Source organism: Ambystoma mexicanum, chromosome 6q (genome assembly GCF_040938575.1).
Source record: "Ambystoma mexicanum isolate Mex_15411 chromosome 6q, UKY_AmexF1_1, whole genome shotgun sequence".
Taxonomy (NCBI): domain Eukaryota; kingdom Metazoa; phylum Chordata; class Amphibia; order Caudata; family Ambystomatidae; genus Ambystoma; species Ambystoma mexicanum.
This window is the reverse complement of record NC_090937.1, coordinates 1,548,442,705-1,548,463,099: the sequence shown is the minus strand read 5'-3', so window position 1 is coordinate 1,548,463,099 and position 20,395 is coordinate 1,548,442,705. Positions and strand designations below refer to the sequence as shown.

Genomic DNA, 20,395 nt, shown 5'->3' with positions numbered 1-20,395 from the left:
TAAACAAATCATTATCAATATCTTCATAAGGCGCACCCCTCTGAGGCTCTATACTTTGCGGCCATCTTAGTTGCCGCTTTGCCACACCCACCGCACTCTCTACATTACACTTCTTCCACTGCCAAGAAGAAAAAGATGAGACGAAGACACTCATTGGAGTTCTCGCCTGAACGATTGGTAAGGTAGTGATTGAGTAGCAAGGCTCAGACTTGAGAGTGTTAGAGTGCTGGGTGTGCAGTTAAGCTCACAGAGTGCATCTTAATAATACAAGTAAGACAGAATGTATAAAAACACAATGATTAATTTAGGTATTGGACACATTCTTAGACATTAAATAACACAGGTAAGCCTTACACTAAATATACATATATACCATTTATTTACACATTCACTTTTCGGGTGCTGTGGCTTTACAGAACTAACACCTGCCTTTTGAAAACAGTTAAAACTGAACTACAGCTGCAAGGATTGTATTAAATGTCTCAAAGCTAAAGAACAATAAAAGTAAAGTTCTTTAGAAGACCTTTGACACTTCACAACACACTACAACTGGAGTGATTTTACCACCAACACATAGTTCCACACCACGTTTCTCCCTTGGATGTCTCTTCCCACTGCCACAGATTTCCACTGCCTTTCCTATACCATGGTGTCGGGAAAGATTTTCTTTTTGCAACTTTCCCTCTATAGATTTCTATGGGCATCCTTCCTTTTTGTTTGTTTTTAACCATGTCCTGAGTTTTTGGATGTCAATAAAGCTTTATGCTTTACTTCCCCTTGCCTGTTTTGCTCATACTTATGGGGAAACCACACTAGTGCCTAACACTGTTAGTACTGAGAGACTAGGTCTCTTTGTGAATTCCTATATTGTTAACGTTTCACACATATTACAGTGAAGTGTAGTTAGGCTATTTTGTATCCTTATAACTTTTTATATAATGGATTCTAAGTTATTTCTACAATACGCCCAAGAAAAGCTGGTGATATCTTTTTATCATTTTTGTGACATTTTACTCATGCGCTTTTTCATTTACCACAAATGGCTACTAAAAAGGTAGCTAGCACCCTAAGACAGCCACAAGTTATTTTGCTTGCTTTTTGTCCATAATTTTGTTTGGCCTTCTTCCTGCCTTCTCAGAGTAGGAAATGGCTTATTTGGAAATCCCTTTCCCGGTGTAAGCTGTGGCTTTCACTGGGTAAGGAGCGATTACTGTGTGTGGCCAGAGGTAAGGGGGCTGGGACTGCTTAGTGTGCAATCTAAAAGGCCTTATAAATGATGTATTTGTATACTTACTGGTCTAACTAAAATTATTGGTGTTGTTATGTGGACTCATAGTAGCCCTAGACTACTCTCGCACCTTTCCTGAGACCAAGCTATACCGCTCTGCTACCTTACCGTTGAATGGGTTTGGCTCCCCATAGTAGGGAGGCCTTTCAAAATTCTACCAGCAGGGCTGATTTTAGAAATCCATCTTAACACTAGGTATATCCCACCCTATATGTACTCATTCCTTGATGAATTGCTGGGTCGGATGTTTCATATTCTTTTCCGTTTGACCACTTTCTCCCTCTGCATGCTATTTCTTATCTATTATTGAACAATCCACTGAGAGCTTCTCAACGCACAACTTTTTGCTCACCCTTTTCCTTCAGTTATCTTTTTCATTGCTTCCTTGTGTTTATTTCTTTAATTGCTATTCCCCATTTCCCAGAGCTTATGCCATCTTCTGTATCACAACTATCAATTAGTCTTTCTTCTATTTTATGCCAGTCTCTTCCACTTCTGATTTCTTCCCTCAATCTTGAACCGGGTCGTCTCATCACACTTTCTCCTACTCTCCTCTCCCACTGGGTAGGCCAATCTTTCCCACCACGCCTTTCCCTAACAATTCTCTTTTCTAGTCCTTCTTTTCTAGTCCTTCGCTATGGCTTATCCTTCTCACTAACCCTTCAACATCTGGTCCTTTTCAGCACTTTTTCCTTCCTCCTCTTCCTTACTCTTTTCTCCCCACTGCAGCCGTTTAGCTGCCCGTGGGTTGTCGTGCATCCTGTTTCACTCTTTCCCTCTATTCATTGTAACCTCTGTACTACTTTCCACTGCTGCTTTTCCACTTTGCCTCTTACCAGCCAGAATCCGTCTTTACTCCTTTCTGCCTCATATACAGCTCCTGCCCTCTACTTTACTCTGTCTTTCTTATCGGCCCTCCCTACATATCTGTCAATCCTGCACTTATCTGTCACCAATTTCTTTTCTTTACCTTCCTCTGGTCTATCCTCCTCATCTCTCATCCATCTCACAGGCTACTTCCTGTTGCCACTTATTTTCTAGCATTCACTCCATTACATCGGCCTTTGCTGGCCATGCTGTACTTAAGGTCCAATTGGCACCACTTGGGTTTGATTCTTCATCTTTGAAGGGGATTGGTGGATCACCCCTAGTCCCTCCGTATCAGCCATCTTGCTTAGCTCTCGTCGGCCCACAGTCTAGCCAGCTTAAGGACCGGCCATCTTGAGGCCCGACAGCCCATTCAGAACACTAATTTCTTGATTGCAAAACTACTTGCATGTCCATCCCTCCCCACTCAATTTATACTTCACGACCCAGGATTAGGCGATGTATACCTGTTGCAATTTCCCAAAAGCACCCATCAGATCATATTCAAGTTCGTGAATGAGGTAGTCCCTGGCTTGGGAAGCAAAGAGCCAAAGTCCATACTAGTTACCATGCTCGATGCTACAATAGTATAAATATTGTGTAAAGGCACCTGCACCCTTAAATGCTGGTTATCGTATAGCAACAGAGTTGTAAATGACCTTAAGCCCCAGAAGTGAAACCTGCAGTTGGCTTTGTTTGGACACCAGTGGCAAGAAATTTGATAAAAAGCAATCAAGCTATTCAGCTCCCATAACATACTAAAGTGGTGAACTTCCAAACAAATGCATTAGTGCTACAGGATGGCTGAACCACTACTACAGAGTGAGCAAACTGTGTGTGAACAACGTTCCCAACATGGCTAGAAGCCCCAAAAAGACATGGAAGCAGGAGTCAACACCAAATTCCATGCACATTGTTTTTGAAATAAAGTAGCCAAATTTAAAGCACAATTTCCCCCAAAACATAAAATAGCACAATATTTAGAAGCTAGACATGCCACAGTACAATTTTGCATCTGACAACAGCATCAAATCAATGAGTGTGTCATCTATGCATCCACAGTTTTGTTATTGTATTGTACTCGTCATTTGTATAGTGTCAATTTTACCATTATCAGTTTCAATGCGCTGTTAAAGGGAACGCCCTGGGCGGACCGAAGTCCAGATAGTTGGAGGTCATGGAGCACGATTATGATGCGTGTATTCATTTGCCAAAAAAGGCTTTGCAGGGCTGGCCAGGCTCTGGTAGAGAAGCAACCCATGATGATACATATTTACGCCTCATTTGTAAAAAGGCATCCAATACAGCCATTACTACATGCCAGGTAAAGGAGTCTGTAGCTCTCCTATCATTCACAATTTGTTGGGAAGCCTGCTCCCTTGTAACCGGCAAGGGAGAAAACGGGGATTTTCAATGTAAAGCTATTGAGATCATTACTTTGAAAAAAGCTATCAAAACTAAGAAGAAAATCTTGCTCTGTCAAAATGTAAATCTATTTACGCAACTATTTAATGTGAAACAAACCTCTGCGTATATCTTTAAGGAAACAAAGAACAAAACTACTCACCGGACTGCCCAGGGGGTGGAATACCTCCTATTCCACGTGGCAACCTAACAAATATTGAAAGTACTGCTGCTCGGTTACCAAAACAAGGCTCGAGAGCGATGGGTTTGGGAACAGTCTATAATCAAAGAAGATAAAGAAAAATAGTTAATAGCTAAAAAGAAAAACTACTAAGTTCTTATTCTTAAAATCAATACTGAACAATTTTATTACTATTTTTGGCTGATGCGAGGACCACTATTGTTAGTAAGCAGGAGCAACAAAAGCTGAAAGGGTGACATTTGAGCACTTCATTTTCAAAGTTCTAGTATATTTCAGGGCCACATTCTCTCACTTTTCCAATTCTGCTGCACTGAAATGTTAGGATCACGTTTGAACATTGAAACAGGAAAATATTTGTTTTATTACAAGCAGAGCCCCCTGTGTAATGCTCATACAAATAGCTTTTCGCATAATATCAAAAAGGGACTTGTATCAACTACTTTAAAAAGTTATAAGCGTAGCTATGTAAGAAATATGTTACTTACCTGTAACTACTGTTCTTCCGCATTGGTATCTATTCTAGATCCATGTGCAGTTTGAATATTCCCCATTCGCCAGGCTGGGTTATCCTCTAATATTAAGCAGTTTAATTTAGAAAATGAAAGGAACTGCAGTGTCTTTAGTGTTCTCGGAGTTGTTTTAGGCCACTTACAAAGTAGCTAATAGGCAGTGACTCCCGTAGCTACAAACACTGGAGGACATCTTCAGCTTGGTATTACACACATAACAGTGCCAAGATGACCCACATGTGGGGTAAGTGGAAGGGTTGCACGTCAATCTATGAAAGGCACCAATCCTGGAGAACAAGAGTTGCAGGTAAATAAAGTATTCCTTCTCCAGCAATGGATTTTTCATAGATCTTGGTCCCATCATAAGCAGGGATATATGTATTATATCTATGAAAGATACCAATGCTAACATATTTCTCCGGCACTGGATAATTCATGGATTCACATTCTGTTTTAATTTGCAGGCGTATATATGATACATTACTCACCGTAATCGTATTTCTAGTGCTTGTATCGGCTTAGATTCACATGCTATGCATAGGCCAACTTCTGGTGAAAGCTGCAGAGTATTACAGTTGTTGTTTTTGAAACTTGAAAAGGGATTTCGACAAGGCGTGCCAGTAATACTATCCCTAGTGTGACGTCCACTGTACCCATGGTCCTTCACGCATCGAGGTCCCTCATATTGTTTTGTTTCTGACATGAGGTTGCATGAAATGTGCGTGAGTACAGGTTTGTGAAATCAGATATGTATTGGATAAGCTCATATAAAAAACATCTATACACCTACTACTCCGAGGGGTTGAAGGGTGGGCGCATGTAAATCAAAGCAAATACAAGCATCAGAAATACGATTATGTGAGTAATTTATCCCTTCTGAGGCTTGTGGAGTCTGCTTAGATCATATGCTATGCATAGATTAGCGAGCAGTTGGGGGTTGTGAGAAATTCCAGCTGCAAATAGATATTTTAGAACCGCTTGTCCCACTTGAGTATCTGCTTTAGTGTGTGTCAATGCAGTAGTGCTGAGTGAAAGTATGTACTGAGCTCCATGTAGCTGCTTTGCAAATGGCATCCAGTGGGACGTTTGCTATAAAGGCCAGAGTAGCTCCTGTACAGTTTATGAGTGAGCTCTCGGTGTGAAAGGCAGTATTTTGCTTAATGAAGAGTAGCAGATCTGTATGCATCTGACCATCCATCTGGAGAGGGCATTCTTTGAAATGCGGTCTTCTACTCTGCCTGGTGCTACAGAGACAAACATTTGGACTGTTTTCGTGAGCAGTCTGGTCATGTTTCCATAGTAAAGGACTGCCTTCCTTACATAAGCCGGTAAGATAGCTCAGCGGGTTGAGCGCTCGCTGCTGTGATCTGCAGGTCGCAGGTTCGAATCCCGGCAAGGCCAATTTAGCCTTACATCCTTCCGAGGTCAATAAATGAGTAACAATTTTGGTTGACTCATATTGTATGCAAATATGTGCAATGTAAAGCGCTTTGGATAAAGGCGCTATACAAATAGCACATCATTATCTAGTGAAAGGAGTTTGTTCTCAGCTGACCTAGTTGGGTTCTGGAAGAAGGCCAGTAGCTCGATTGATTGGTTTATGTGGAATTTTGAAATGAACTTAGTTGAGTGTGTTCTTAAGACCAATGTACCCTTGTGGATACTGTGCACTGACAACGCTTGAAGTTCGGGGACTCTCCTTATGGAGGTGATTGCCACCAAGAAAGCCGTATTGTACGCGAGATGGTTAACGCTTGACTTATGCAGAAGCTCAAAGGGAGCTCCCATGAGATTTGCAAGTAATACTTTGAAGTCCCAGCCTGGTGGCAGGTTAGCTATAGGAGGGTGGAGTCTCTTTACTCCCTCCATGAATGTTTTAATGACTGGTACCTTCCACCATGATACTTACTCTGATTTTATTTATTTCTATTTTATTTTAGCATTTATTTCAGCGCACAAAACCCTGAGGTATCTAGTTACAGAAAGTTCATGGATGTTACAAGGTAGCTACAGATATAGTCTGGAAAAGCTACTCCTCTGATTACGGGGAGTTACATCTGGTTGCACCCATAAGACATGGTAGGTAAAGATATACAGTCTGGGAAAGCTACGCCTCTTGTTACGGAGAGCTACATCAGGTTACATAAGTGGGACAAGGGAAGAGCAAGTATAGAGCTTGGGAAGGCTGTTCTTCAAGTTAAGGTAGTCTACATCACGTTGCATACATCGGATATGTAGGTATAGATATACATGTTAGATATGTGACAAGGTAGGAGATGAGTTATAGACTAGGGGGCTACTCCACGCATTACGGTAAGCTGCTGCAGTTGGTTATATACACAGAATGAAATGACAGCATGTGGCAATTCGGTAGAGGGGGTAGGTACATGTGCAGGGAGTAGATTTGATAAAGTCAGGTCACTTTAGATAGTTTGTGATGAAGAAAATGTGCACAGGCTGGTCAAGGCATGCCTCGTGGTGCAAAGGCTACATCCAACGTGATGAGGGTTGTAACGTGGGTGAGGCTATGCAAGTTCAACATGAGGCAGATTTAAAAATGTGTTCAGATGTGTGTGGCTGCTATCGATACAGATAGTGTCCATATTGAAAGTTAGTGTTGGATTGGTGGTGGAGAAGAGGTAGAGTGAGAGAGAAGATGGTTTTGTCAGACAAACCGTGGTAATCCTCCCGGTGCTAGGGTTGCGTTGGTTTTGGAACGCAAGTGCCAGCTGGATAGAATGGCCGGCCGGACATGCGCCTTGCATAGCAGAGGTACTGGGCATGAGATAGCTCTCGGATTAGGCAGGGGACAAATATGAGAGGCCTTAACTTCAGGCCTTGTCTTAAGGCTGGCTACGCCTCCCAGCTGGGTTGCATCGTAAGTGATGATGTCGGCGTCGGCTAATCGGGTACCTCTGTGACCCAGGCAGCCTGGTGGCAGGCTGGAGGCTCCAGAAAGGCGGTGGCCGTCATTACAGGGACTACAGTATGTAGTACCGCCAATGGGGTGGCAGAAGGGCACTTGATGGAGCCAAGTTGCCAGTCACATGGTGGAATAAGGGACCGGCAAAGACAAATCTGAGAGGTGGTGTATGCGGATAGTGCTCCCAGGTGAACTTTGATTGAATTAAAAAACAATCCTGAGTCTAACAAGTGTAGCATGTAGTGAATAATGTGAGTTGTAGTACATTCTAAAGGAGTTTATTTGTTTTAACTGGCACCAAATTACAAATCGCCTCCACTTTTCTAAATAACAGTGCCTGGTATTTGGTTTACATGTCACCTTGAGGCTATCCACACACCTTGTTCCTCCATGCGGGGAAAGCAAGTGGGGCTGTGTGAGAATGGCCTTTAAGACATGAATGATACTCAGAGCCAATACGTAGGTTGTTTGGATTACAACAAGAATCCAATTCTTTTATTAGCTTAATATGCACTTTCTTTCTCTTTCTCTCTAGGTACTGAAAAGGATACAATTTTTCTTGAGGACTTCAAGCTTCAGGTAGATGGAGGTTTTGTCAACAGATCAGGTAAGAGTCTATAGTTTTCTTCTTTATAAAGTTTCAAACTTCAGTTGAAAGCATATAATTCTCCTTCTCAACGTTTCCCTTTTCTTATTTCTCTTTATTTTATCTTTATGATCTCCACTCTGGAATATATGGGATACATTACTCACCGTAATCGTATTTCTGATGCTTGTATCTGCTTAGATTCACAGGCCACAAGCGAAAACAAACAATGCCCAGGATTTGCATCCAGGTTCCCCCAGCCAGACTCCCAAGGGAACGCCCTGTGGATGAACTGGTCAGGGATGTTTGCGTACGCTTTTCCACCAACTCCTCTCATCAGGAAGGTGGTGTACAAGATGAACAAGGAATCGATGACGCTCATCCTAGTTGCTCCCATGTGGGCGAGACAACCATGGTTTCCACACCTACGCAGGATGGCGGTGTGCGAGCCCATCAAACTCCCAGCCTGGTACAACCTACTGTCCCAGCAACAAGGTCAAACAGTGCACCAGGAACCCAACTTAATGAACCTGGCAGCATTGCTCCTGAGGTCATAGAGTTTGGCCATCTCAATTTACCACAGAGGTGTATGGACATCCTAAAAGAACCCAGGAAACCAAACACAAGGCACTGTTACTTTGACAAGTGGAAGAGATTTGTTATTTGGTGCCAGAATAAACAAATCAACCCAGTTGATTGCACTCCTTCCAACGTTGTAACATACATGCTCCACCTGCTGGACGCAGGTTTGGTTTTTAACTCTCTGAAAGTACACCTGGCAGCCCTCTCGGCTTACACCACATCCCATAAAGTATCGTGGTGGAAAGTACCAGTAGTTAAAGCCTTCATGGAAGGAGTAAAGAGACTTCACCCTCCTATTTCGAACCCACCGCCAGGATGGGACCTCAATGTGGTGCTAGTTAAGCTCATGGGCCCCCCTTTCGAACCCATGCATAAAAGTAGTCTCAAACACCTGACTATAAGAAGGGTCAGTGAAATTCAGGCTCTGTCAGTGCAGGATCCTTTCTTTACTATCCACAAAGACAAACTGGTTTTACGCACACACCCTAGGTTCTCACCTAAATTTATATCTAAGTTCCATGTAAACCAGTCCATCGAGCTTCCGGCTTTCTTCCAGAACCCGCAAAGCTCAGCTGAGGTGAAACTACACACCCTTGATGTGCGTAGGGCGGTCCTCTACTATGTAAATAAAACCAGACCGCTAAGGAAAACAGATCAACTGTTTGTCTCCGTAGCTACAGGCAGAGAAGGGGATCGCGTCTCTAAAGGCGCAATCTCGAAGTGGATTATCAACTGTATACAGCTGTGTTACTCTTTCTGAAAAAACTCTGCCTTTTACGCCAAGGGCCCATTCTACTAGAGGCATTGGGGCCACTCTGGCTTTCATTGCAAATGTTCCCCTCAACACCATTTGCAAAGCAGCTACTTGGAGCTCTATTCACACTTTTACTCAGCATTACTGCATTGACACTCATTCCAAGACAGATACACAAGTGGGACAAGCGGTTCTAGGACACCTGTTTGCTCATGACCCTTCTCACATCCCACCTCCTTCTTCTGGTACTGCTCGCTAATCTATGCACAGCATGTGATCTAAGCAGATTCCACAAGCCTCAGAAGGGATACATTACTCACCGTAATCGTATTTCTGATGCTTGTATCTGCTTAGATTCACATGCGACCCACCCTTCCTCCCCTCCGAGAGAAGGCGCATGATTGCTTGTAGTCTTACCTTTCTGTCTATCTGCTTGGATTATCTGTACTCACGCTACTCCTCATGCTTCCTCATGTCAGAAAAAATACAATCTGAGGATCCTAGACGCGTGAGGGATCTTGGGTACAGTGGACGTCACACTAGGGATAGTATTACTGGCACGCCTGTGTCGACGCCCATTTTCGAGTTTCGAAAAACAAACTGTAATACTCCGCAGCTTCCACTAGATGTCGGCCTATGCACAGCATGTGATCTAAGCAGATTCCACAAGCCTCAGAAATATATATATATATTTCTTTTCTATTATCTCCTCCTTTGAGTTGTTCTTCTTTCCTTTCTTTGTCTTGGTTTCTAACTCTTTATCTTTCCTTTTCTCTCTCTTGCTCAGCTCTTTTGTTTGGATACGTGGCTTCTTGTTAATGAGTACTGATGCAGCCTTTGACTGTAGTGGTATTCAGCTTCCCCTTTTCCTTTCCCTAACAGTTGATTGCGCAACGGCGCGTATTTAACTTCTATATACCTTTCAACTTGGTTGACCGTACTAATGTCTCTAGCAAAAGCGCAACGGCGCCAACTTCATTACTGTTTATCGAGCGACAACGGTCGCCTATTTTGTACTCAATCTGCATGCGAGTAAAGCGGTAGAGTTTTCCTCTCTCTCTCTCAGTCGCTCACTCACCTCCGACTGCGTGATTTCAGTCAGACTTGGTTGCAACAGCTGACGGCTGAAACTGACTTCGCATCGGGTTCGGCGAAATGTTCACCTTGTCAGTTTCCCTTTCCTCGTAATCATACGGCCTTGGTTGTCGGGGAGTAGCGCTCCGGAATCAAACGGTGATATCTCGCTTCGACCAGCTTCACACTCCTGGGCGTTTTCACACTCCTGGGCGTTTTCACACTCCTGGGCGTTTTCACACACACACAGGCCCGCTTCCCACTCAGCTGTTCATGTTTCGTTACTCGCCCTTCAGTACGCCCAAGATAAACCGTCCGTCTCACTCTCGTCCTCACGCTCTCTCGTCTCCTAGGCGACCAACAAGAAAAATGTGCAGGCATTAGAGGAAAGGCCATACAGTAGGGACTTCCTGGTCCTCAATATCTTCACTACTCGGTATGAGTTTCTATAAAACGTACATCAGAACGTCACAGGCTGGCACAGGAGTTTTATTGGATCGCACATCGCCAGTTTGCGCAGATGTGGATACCATGGTTGTCTCGCCCACATAGGAGCAACAAAGATAAGCATCACTCGTTCTCTGTGAATTGTGTTCACCAGCTTGTTTTAGTGGAGTTGGTGGAAAAGCGTGGGCAAATTTCCCTAACCAACTCATCCAGAGGGCGTTCCCCTTGGGACTCTGGTTGCGGAAACCTAGACACGAAGTCTGGGCAATGCTCGTTTTCTCTTGTAGCGAAGAAATCTAGCGTGGGGTATCCCCATTGTGAGAAGATGTGATCTATGATATCTGTTGAGGTGCCATTTGTGATCTTCTGGAAGCGGATCTCTGCTTAGCATGTCCGCATGGCTGTCGAGTTCCCCGGGTACATGTTGTGAAGCTAGAAACATCCCCTTTTGAGTGCCCATTTCCATATATTTTGTGCTAGTTTGGACAAATTTGGAGCATGTGTGCCCCCTTGCTTGTTGATATAGAACACTGCAGTGGTGCTGTCTGTCAGGATCTGCATCGACTGATTCATCAGATGCGCCTCAAATGCTTTGAGCGCTTTCAATACTGCTAGAAGTTCCAGCAGGTTTACGTGGTTCTGTGCTGTGATGAGAGTCCACAGCCCATGTGCTGCGAGATGAAGGTGATGGGGACCCCCACCCGGAGAGTGATGCGTCTGTTGTAATAACCGCTTACACCCCCGGGTCGTGGAAGGGTTTTCCCTTCAACAGATTCTACTTTGTCCACCAGCGTAGGGCCTGTGCTAGTGTTGGCAAAACGACGACTAGATTGTCCCACTGACCGCATGCCTGAGACCATTGTTTCACCAAACACTCCTGCATCGGGCCCATGCACAAATGTGCGTGTGTAACCAGGTGAATGCAAGAAGCTATCATGCCAAGCAAACTCATTGCAGATCTGCTGACCGGCTTGATATTGAGCTATTTGCAGCAGTATGTTTCTGATTCTTTCCTCAGGTTCGGAAAAACCAATCCTCCTCCTGTCTTTATAACAGCTCCTAAGAACGGTTTGGCCTTGTTTGGTACGAGGCTTGAATTTTTCACATTTATTGAGAAGCCCAATTGAAAAAGAAGGTTGAGTATTCTCTCCCTGCGCAGGTGTGCTTTCACCATCGCCAGTACCATGGTGAATACCATTGGAACGGATGCTATACCAAAGGGTAGCACCTTGAATTAGTAGTGCTCGTTTGCTATCTTGAAACGCAAGAATTCTCTGTGCGCTAGGAACATTGAAATATCAAAATAGGCATCTTTCTTATCCAATTATGTCATGTAGTCCCCTTGCTTTAGCAGTGGGATTACTTCTTGTAGCGTAGTCATGCAGAATGTTTGTGGCTTGACATTGGAGTTTGCATAGCGCACATCTAATACTGGGCACATTGTTGGATCTTTCTTTGGCACAAGGAAGTACGCTGAATAAATACCCTTTTTTCCTGATTCACCCAGACAATTTCGAACACGTCCTTTAACAGCAGCGCTTCCACATCTTCCGCCTTCATGGTGGTCTTTTGTTAGGGGGAGTGCAAGGAGGGTTTTTGGAGTAACTATGCAATACAGTAGAAAGCACCCACTTTTCCGAGGTGATTCCCTCCCATGCGTGGTTGAAGTGTGTTATACGTCCTCCTACAGGAGAGGCATGGGAGGGGACCTGAAGCGGGTTGTCATTGCTTTGGGGGGTGGATCCACCTCTGGAGGAGGAGGATCTGCCCCGGCCACGAGATCTTCGCTGGCCCCTCTGCAAGCCCCGAGAGGATTGGCCTTGATTGGAACCACTTTCTCTTTGCGACGTTTGCCCCTTAAAATGACAAACATTATGACTTCCCCTTTGGCCTGAGGGCTTGTTTGTAAGCTGACCTAGAGACTTCAAGGTGTCATTCTTTCTTTGCTGTTTTGAGAGCATCCTCTACCGCTTTGCCAAAGAGAACATTAGTCTAAATTGGTATATTGAGGAGGGTTGCCTGCGTCTCTAATTTAAAACCTGACTGGCGCAGCCATGCATTGCACTTTAACAGTGTGCCTTTTGCGATCATTCTACCAGCATTATCCGCTGTGTCTAAATAATTTTTTTAAATACAGTTAGGTACAGCCTTCCCTTCCGCTACTGCAAGGGACAGTTGGGAATTTAGTGCCTCTGGACCTGAGGCCATTAATGTGGCTATTTGCTCTCACTTGTGGCAGTTGTAGCTGGCCAGCAGAGTGGTATTATTGGCAATCCCTGCCCGATATGCCGCTGAGGGGGTCACTTTACTTCCGAAAGTGTAAATCTTTTTGCTCTCTGTGAGAGGCCCTTTTCCTTGTGGTGGTAACCACAGAGCCTTTGGCTTCAGTCGGCTCCCGATGTAGAGGAGGTCAGAGGGAGTCGGGCGGAACATTTTCTCAATACGGGGGTTTACTGCCCGTGTTAGGTTTGGTATCATTAGAGAGGGTTGCATTCTTCTCTGCACGAATTGCAATGTGGGGATAAATTGGGTCACGACAAAGTCCTTGTCAACTACTGTCTCTTGTGTTTGGATTAGAAAATGATCAGGTGCCTTGAGGAGCATGTCATTAAATTGTAGCTGGTTATCGACCGGGGAGTCCACCACCAGCGGGTCAGCATGATCTGGAGACGGTAAGACATAAAAGTCCTCCTCGCCGTCACCATAATAATGATCTACCTCTTGTACCTCTCCTTGACCCTCGGAGTCCGAAAAGGCTACAGTGTCCTGGAGGCTTGGGTCATCATATTGAAACTGGTATGGGGTTTCTGCTTGAAGTGTTTCTGTACATGCTCTCTTTTTGATTGGGGTAGTGGTGTTGGCCCACTAACTGGAGGTGGGTTTTGCAAGTTATGAGGAGCTTGAGGATTATTTTCGAAAAAAAACTCCAATAAAAGAGATACGTCTCATGACACGGTCTATGTCTTCAGCAGACCACTGTGAATAACTTGGGATGACTGCAGGTGAGAACTACAGGAGTGTGAGGTGGTTCAGGAGTAGCCTGCTTCTTGTGTTTCATAGCTGCAGACATATTTTCCACCCCCTGGGTAACTTTCTCCTTTTCTTCATGTGACTAGTGCTTCCAAGTGTGATGTTTCAAAGTCCGGCTTCCCAGCAGTGTTACATGGACGTGTTTCTTAACCAGTTGAGGCAGTTTTGTAATTTGCAGGGATTTAGCAGATTTTGACGTGTGAGGGGTAGGAGCTGTCACTGTGTCTTTCTACATTCAGTTCCCGGCTGTATGTTTAGACACGGCATCCAAATCAGATTTGTCTGTCGATTTCGGGGGCCTGTCGTGAGGCGAACGCAATCGCAAATGCCCAGAGGCCAGGGAACTGGTGGACATTCCCCTCGACCCCGTGTGTGGCTCTGCAGTCGAAGCTGTCGGCTTATGGCCTTGGCTTTTGTCCTTTGTGTAGTGCGACTTGTCTGTGCTGATGCCACCAGGTAACGTCCCCGTAACAGCGCCGCTGTCGTGTCTGGGAGGGTTGGGGGCTTGCACAGGGAATCCAAAGTTTCCCTTTCGCCTACGTCGTCACTTAAGACGCAGATGCTGCCGTTGCTCGAAGCACCTTCCCATCCACGTCCATGGCGGCCTCGACCTGCATGGCGTGGTGGGCCCAGAGCTGTGTTTTGCGGTCCTTCAATGTTTTAGGCTTAAAAAGCTTGCAAACTTTACAGCGGCTCTCCTCGTGATCCCTCGGAAGACAGAAGTTGCACACCCAGTGCAAGTCCTTTCTGGGAAATTTTGTATTACACTTTGGGCAACCTTTAAAGGGTGTATTCTGCATATCTAATTGGATGGGCAGCCTGGCGATTAGAAAGAGGAGTAAGGAAATATGCATTCTCTTAGAACTAAGATATGTATCCACCCCCCACTCTCCCTAGTGTCTGGGCCGAGGCCCGAAGTGGCCCTCTGAGGCCGTGGAAGATTGTCGAAGCAAGTTGTGCAGTCAACGATCTTTGTCCTTGAAACCGTTGCCAAAGTTGTTTGTGGAAGAAACAGCTATAAAATGACAGAAAAGAGTAACAAACTAATTTTTCATAATAAAATGGCATTAGCCAGAAAGGAAAAACTCTGCTTTCTGCGTCTGACCATGAGGGCACAAAAAAACTATATGAGCAACCTCGACACGTGAAGGACCATGGGTACAGTGAACATCACACAAGGGATAGTATTACTGGAAAGCCCTGTCATGTCCCTTTACGAGTTTCGAAAACAACCACCGTAATACTCTGCTGCTTCCACCAGATGTCGGCCTATGCATAACATGTGATCTAAGAAGATTCCACAAGCCTCAGTATATATTAATCCTATGTATTCATAGCAGTTGATATATCCATGCATATAATTCAAAATAGGAGAAGGACTATTTGCCCAACTTTGGACTCCTCTGTTCTGTCTCTCAATGCAGTAAAAGTTGGTGAAATTATGAATGGACCTCCAGCAGCTCCTCTGCAGATGTCTGCCAGAGGAACACCAGAGAGGTAAGCAGCAATATATGAGACACCCTTGTGGAATGCCCCTTATGCAGACCTGGAAGCTGTCTGTTAGCAAGATGGTGGCAAAAAGAAATGCAAGCAGAGAGCAATCAGGAGATAGAAGACTTTGCCAGTCCTATGCCAATAGCAGTGGGACAAACGCTTGGTACGGGCAAAATATAACTTCAGCACACACATGACATCCAGAGAGTGGGGGAGCGCTCAGCTGACGTGAAAGGAGAGCCAACAACATCAACAGTATTAAAAGCTCATTGAGGTGAAACACCTGGATTTCGCCAAACCTACTGGTCAAGACGATGGCGACCAAAAAAGCAGTTTTCCATGAAAGGAACTTGAGGTGGGCCTAATATAGAGGCTCAAAAGCATGGCCCATTATTTGGGAGAGCACAATCTTTAGTTCCCAAATGGGCCCTATGCACACACCAGCGGAAAGCCACGGAAGAGGTCTGTAATAAATTCTTCGATGATGAGACCACAAAAATGGCATCTGCTGGCGGAATGAATCCCATTCAGCCGGCGACAAAGACTTGGTGGGACAAGTCAACAGTCTGGCGGAATCCTCCTCCGACGAGGAAGGCGACCAGTGACGGCGCTTTCTAGAATGCCTCGAGGCAGAGGAATGGTGGGAACCACTCCTAGACCGAGACCCCCCTGGATGTTCACCGATGTGGTGAGTCGCCCCTCGAGTCATCCATCGAAAGCCCAGCGGACTTTGATTTATGGGGCTTGGAGCCCCTAGCTACCTTTAATTTCCCCTTACGCTCCCGCAAGGTCTTAGACGTCAGAGACTGGCAGTCCCAGCAGTCGTCGTGGGCATGGCTTTCGCCGAGGCACCAGAGTCAGATGTCGTGCGGGTCCGTGATGGACATTTTCGATCCGCAGTCCCGCCATTTCTTAAAGCCCGGCCTCTGGGTAGTAGAGGAAGATGAAGACATCGTTCGAAAAAAGAATCGAGCGCGCCGAGAATCCGAAGCAAACACGTTTGCAAAAAAAACAGAACTGAGGTTACGGGTGGCATGCATCCTATAATCCGGTGACGTCTAACCTCGACAGAGGCCCGCAAGGGACATCGGATCAACGCCATCCACGCAGGACGCCCTCCGCCGAAAATGTTCCGAAGCATCGTAAGCTTTGGACATTACCGGTCATATATGGAATACGTCGGAGGACACAATCCCCTCGAAATCAGAAGCAAAGAGGAAAGTTTTGAGGTGCTTCCAGAACCAGAGATGGTTCTCCTCAAGTTTCACAGAGGCAGGGAGGCTGTTCCAGAGGGAGGACTAAGCAGAAGAAAGATCTACCACCAACTCAGTGCTTGGAAAAGCGACTAACCCTTAGGGAGTTGGAGGGGGATAAGTGAAGAGCTCGGGAAGGAAGATAATCGTTCCAGCCTGATGGCTAGAATGTTTTGAATCAATCAGAATGGATTTGGGTTGTTTTACCGAAGTTCAAAGAATCACGGCAGAATTGACTGTAATGGATTTTGCCACAATTCGACTTCGGTAAAACAACTCAAAACAAATATTACCTGCTCCCCTTACTTGCTTACCTTGCGGCGGCACACTTCGGTGTGTGCCGCTGATTTGTGGTGTCCCTGCGACACCTGTACACCTGTAACCATTAACGTCCGTGATCAGGAACCGGCGCTGCAGGGTCCTTATTTTTTTGGAACATCACGCAAAAGGCTGCCGGGGCACTCCCTGCGACCCCCGTTGACATAGTGAACAAGGGTGCGGGGGACACCCCTGCAGCCCTTGTTCACTTTAATGTCACTGAATGGGAGATTTAGTTGACATTTTCAGTGTTCAAACTTTTCGTACGGCTGAAAAATTCTACCAAATACCCTCCCATTCGGTAAGATACAGTCAATTTGGGTAAACAGATAATTACCAATGGTAGCGCTCTGGGCAACCCACCAGACCACCCTTTTGCAGCCTGCCAAGCCATTACAGACCATATGCTCAACAGGCTTGGTCCCACCCCACCAGGGGCTGTCCAGCCCGAACTTCTAGGTCACATCCTTCTGCACGATACCACAGGCACCCCCAGGCATGTTTTGGCCTCATTGTGCATCATCAGTGAGGACTAGCTTGGGTCTCTAGATCCAGCAGGCTCAGGACCAATATCTGTGCATATCCGTCCCAGTCAGGGTGACACAGCAAAACCAACCACTGGCACAGCTCTGAACAAACCTCCTGGCTAGCCTCCAGGCCTTGCCAGTCATCCAACTAGGATAAACATGAATGCCCAACTTACGGAGGTGCGCAGCCACCAGGGCTATGCATTTTGAAAACACCATTGGGACTTGAGGCAAAAGGGAATTAGTAATGAAGGCCTGCCATCGGGAAATAGACATTTGCGATTGTGGATGGGGAAATATGCCTCCTGGGACCCACGGGCCATAGGATTTCCCTCTGCATTTTTTGAGATGGGTTTGAAAATTGATGCAAAGGTAGCTATCCTGAAGGATAAGGAGAAGTGGACAGGTAAATGATCATGTCTCGATCATAGAAATCGAGTCTGCTTGGACTAAAAGGACTGGTACAGTTGGCGTTGTTGCAAAGTGTCCAAGGATTGCGAAATAGCAGTGCCCATTTGAATTCTCTGTAGGAGATCGTCCACTTTCTAGCCAAAGCTATCTTCCCCATTGAAAGGCATTTCTATGGCCTTGACATCCGGGAGGAAGTTCTTGGCCCTTAACCTCGGTTGATGACAAAGCAAAACGCCATTGCCCATTTGACAGAAGCCATTATCAGCAATGGTCACAGCCACAGAAATGGTGTGTTCTGATGCAGATTCACATTCATGGAACTATGGGTAGGTGGCCTCCTTTTTATTGTTGGGCAAAAAGTAGAGGATTGGGGCCCATTTTAGGTCATAGTTCCCCATCATACTGGGATAAAATGGTGAGGTAATTCACAGCTTTCAGGATAGTGGCTGCAGTTTAAACAATCCATTTGCTGAAGGTGTGATGCTTTCTTCCTTCTTTGTTTGGGGGTGTGGGAAGGGAGAGGTTGCCAGATCTCTTCCATGCAGCAGCAGAAACAAGGTATTAGCATACTTGATCTAAGAACATTTGACTTTTCGATTTGACTGAATTTCTTTGATCGTTTATTCGGTCAAATTAAATTAAATATATGGGGAGTGGTAAGAGAATAGGTGTGTGGGAGGGGGCTCCCAAAAAAAAAACGACCCCAAAAAAATAGGTCGAAGTCAAATATTTTTGACCAATTAGACCTAAACTGAAACAGTCAGGACTGGTTGAGTGCAGAGACAATTGGGGGCATCGTCTTGTTCCCTTTATTTTGTGTCAAAAAATGCAACTTCTGTTACAAATTGACTTCTGACCGGCAGAAGTACAAGGATGAGCTAAAGCACCCACTCCGCTCTCACACTTCTACAAACCAAGAGCCAACCCAATCATAAAGGTAAAACAGGTAGAGTTAAGAGATATACCACCTTCATCCTTTTCTGGCAACATGGGCCAATGGAAGGCTATACTTTCAAGAGGGGTGTGAATGCAGTTCACTACCAACCCAAACAGCAATGTATAACAGTCTGAATTAAAGCAGTGTCCAATAAATATTCCATAAAAATATATACTTTAATCAAACACACCATGCACAATAGTAATCAACTAGAAAACACTGTCAAAACCCACCCCTGTACAAAGGACACAGAATATGCAAAGATAGAATAGATGCTGCACTATGGGTAAGGAGACAAGGGGAGAAACAGCAATTCAGGCGATAATGTTCAAAGGATATGTTGTTCAGATTGCCAAAAGGGATTTAAGTGAGCTATCCAATACAATGATGACCAGACGGCAGATATTAGTCAATAATACCTTTGCAAATATCTTGGTGGTTCGACTGCTTAACATCAGTCTTCACGGCGTCCATCGCGGGTTCGTTACAGTTTGAAGCTGCAGCTGGCGCGGTTGTCCAGTGGCAAGCTAGCGTCAAGTCGTGGTTGAATCGGAAGGTGGCAGCGGTATTGAATAGACTGCTCGACTGCGTGGATCTGGCGGTCGCCCCATTTGGCTGGCGGCAGAAGTTCGACAGTGGTGAGCTGGTACCAGGATGCACAGGCGTGTCTATTCGATGGAGAGGCTCAGAAGTCGCTGTTTGGGAAGACACCAGAGTTTGGTTGATCGGCTTTTAGGTACAACGCTGATGAGGCTGGTGCTTCGGACAGGGACTGGAGCAAACCAAGGTAGCAGTGCTTTGTAGGTTTGAATCGACACAAAGACGCGCTTCGGCTGGTGTGGCCGCAAACTGAGCCTAACGGTCAAACATCAGTTCGAAAGAACAATGAATGCTAAAGGCAGTGTTGAAGGCTCCTGATAGTTTACTCAGTATCAAACGCGCTTGTGTCACGGCTTGCAGGATGTCGGCGTTGAAAACTGGGATCTCGGCTGTTCTGGCTTTCAGGTGCAGAGAGTCCCATACTGGGGGGTCTCAAGGGCCAAGGTTAGTCCTTTCTTAGGCTCCCAAACATGGGGGGAGGTTGGCACACACCTTCAGGGGTCCCGCAACAAAGTGAGGTCTCAGGCAACAAAGTGGCTGGCAGAGGTTAGATCTTGGTCCAGCAGCAGATGTCAACCCCTATTGGTCCCTGGGGATTATAAGGGGAGAAAGCTTGCCTCTGCCTTGGAACACCTGCCCTCATCACACAACTGGAGCAGTCTGGAAAGGAATGCTCTCTGAGCAAGGTCCAATCAAATCTTCTTTCAGGATTGCAATTCAAAGGATGATTCAAATAAGCAGTGTGCGACCCCTTCTTTTTAAGGAAAAGGTCCTGCTTTAGGAGACCAAACCCAGCTCTTGAACTGAGTTAACTTTGCCTTTCTGAAATCACACCCAACGTGCTTTGTGCTACAGGAAGTGGAGGGGTCAGGTAAGGGGGAAAAAGGCAGAGAGAAACAAGATGGCAGTGTTAGGCAAGACTGTATGTAGTAATCCTGTGGGAGACTACACCAGGCTTGTACTCCTGGCAATAGGTAACCCAACCTTTGGTATAGGGCTGTACAACACAAGTTGTTAGAGTGACTGAGAATCCAGGCTTTTCTCAAGAGGGGTCAATGAGCGCTGTAGGGTTGTAACAGAGATTAACAGTGACAAGTAATCAAATAACACTTATACTCAAGGTTTCTTAATAGAATAAATATTTAGTAATTTAACAGTCAGTTTTAAAATAAGCCTTCTTTAGACAGGG

At 45.3% G+C, this 20,395-nt stretch overlaps 1 protein-coding gene across 2 annotated transcripts in view; it reads right to left on the bottom strand.

The window, feature by feature from the left end:
• The window catches only part of ATRN (attractin), a 1,434,670-nt gene that overhangs the window by 88,504 nt on the left and 1,325,771 nt on the right, over positions 1 to 20,395 (bottom strand). For both annotated transcript variants that reach the window (XM_069632253.1, XM_069632252.1), the window contains exon 28: positions 3,723 to 3,837. In XM_069632253.1, the coding sequence (XP_069488354.1) occupies positions 3,723 to 3,837 (115 nt within the window). The remainder of the gene's footprint in view (positions 1 to 3,722; positions 3,838 to 20,395) is intronic.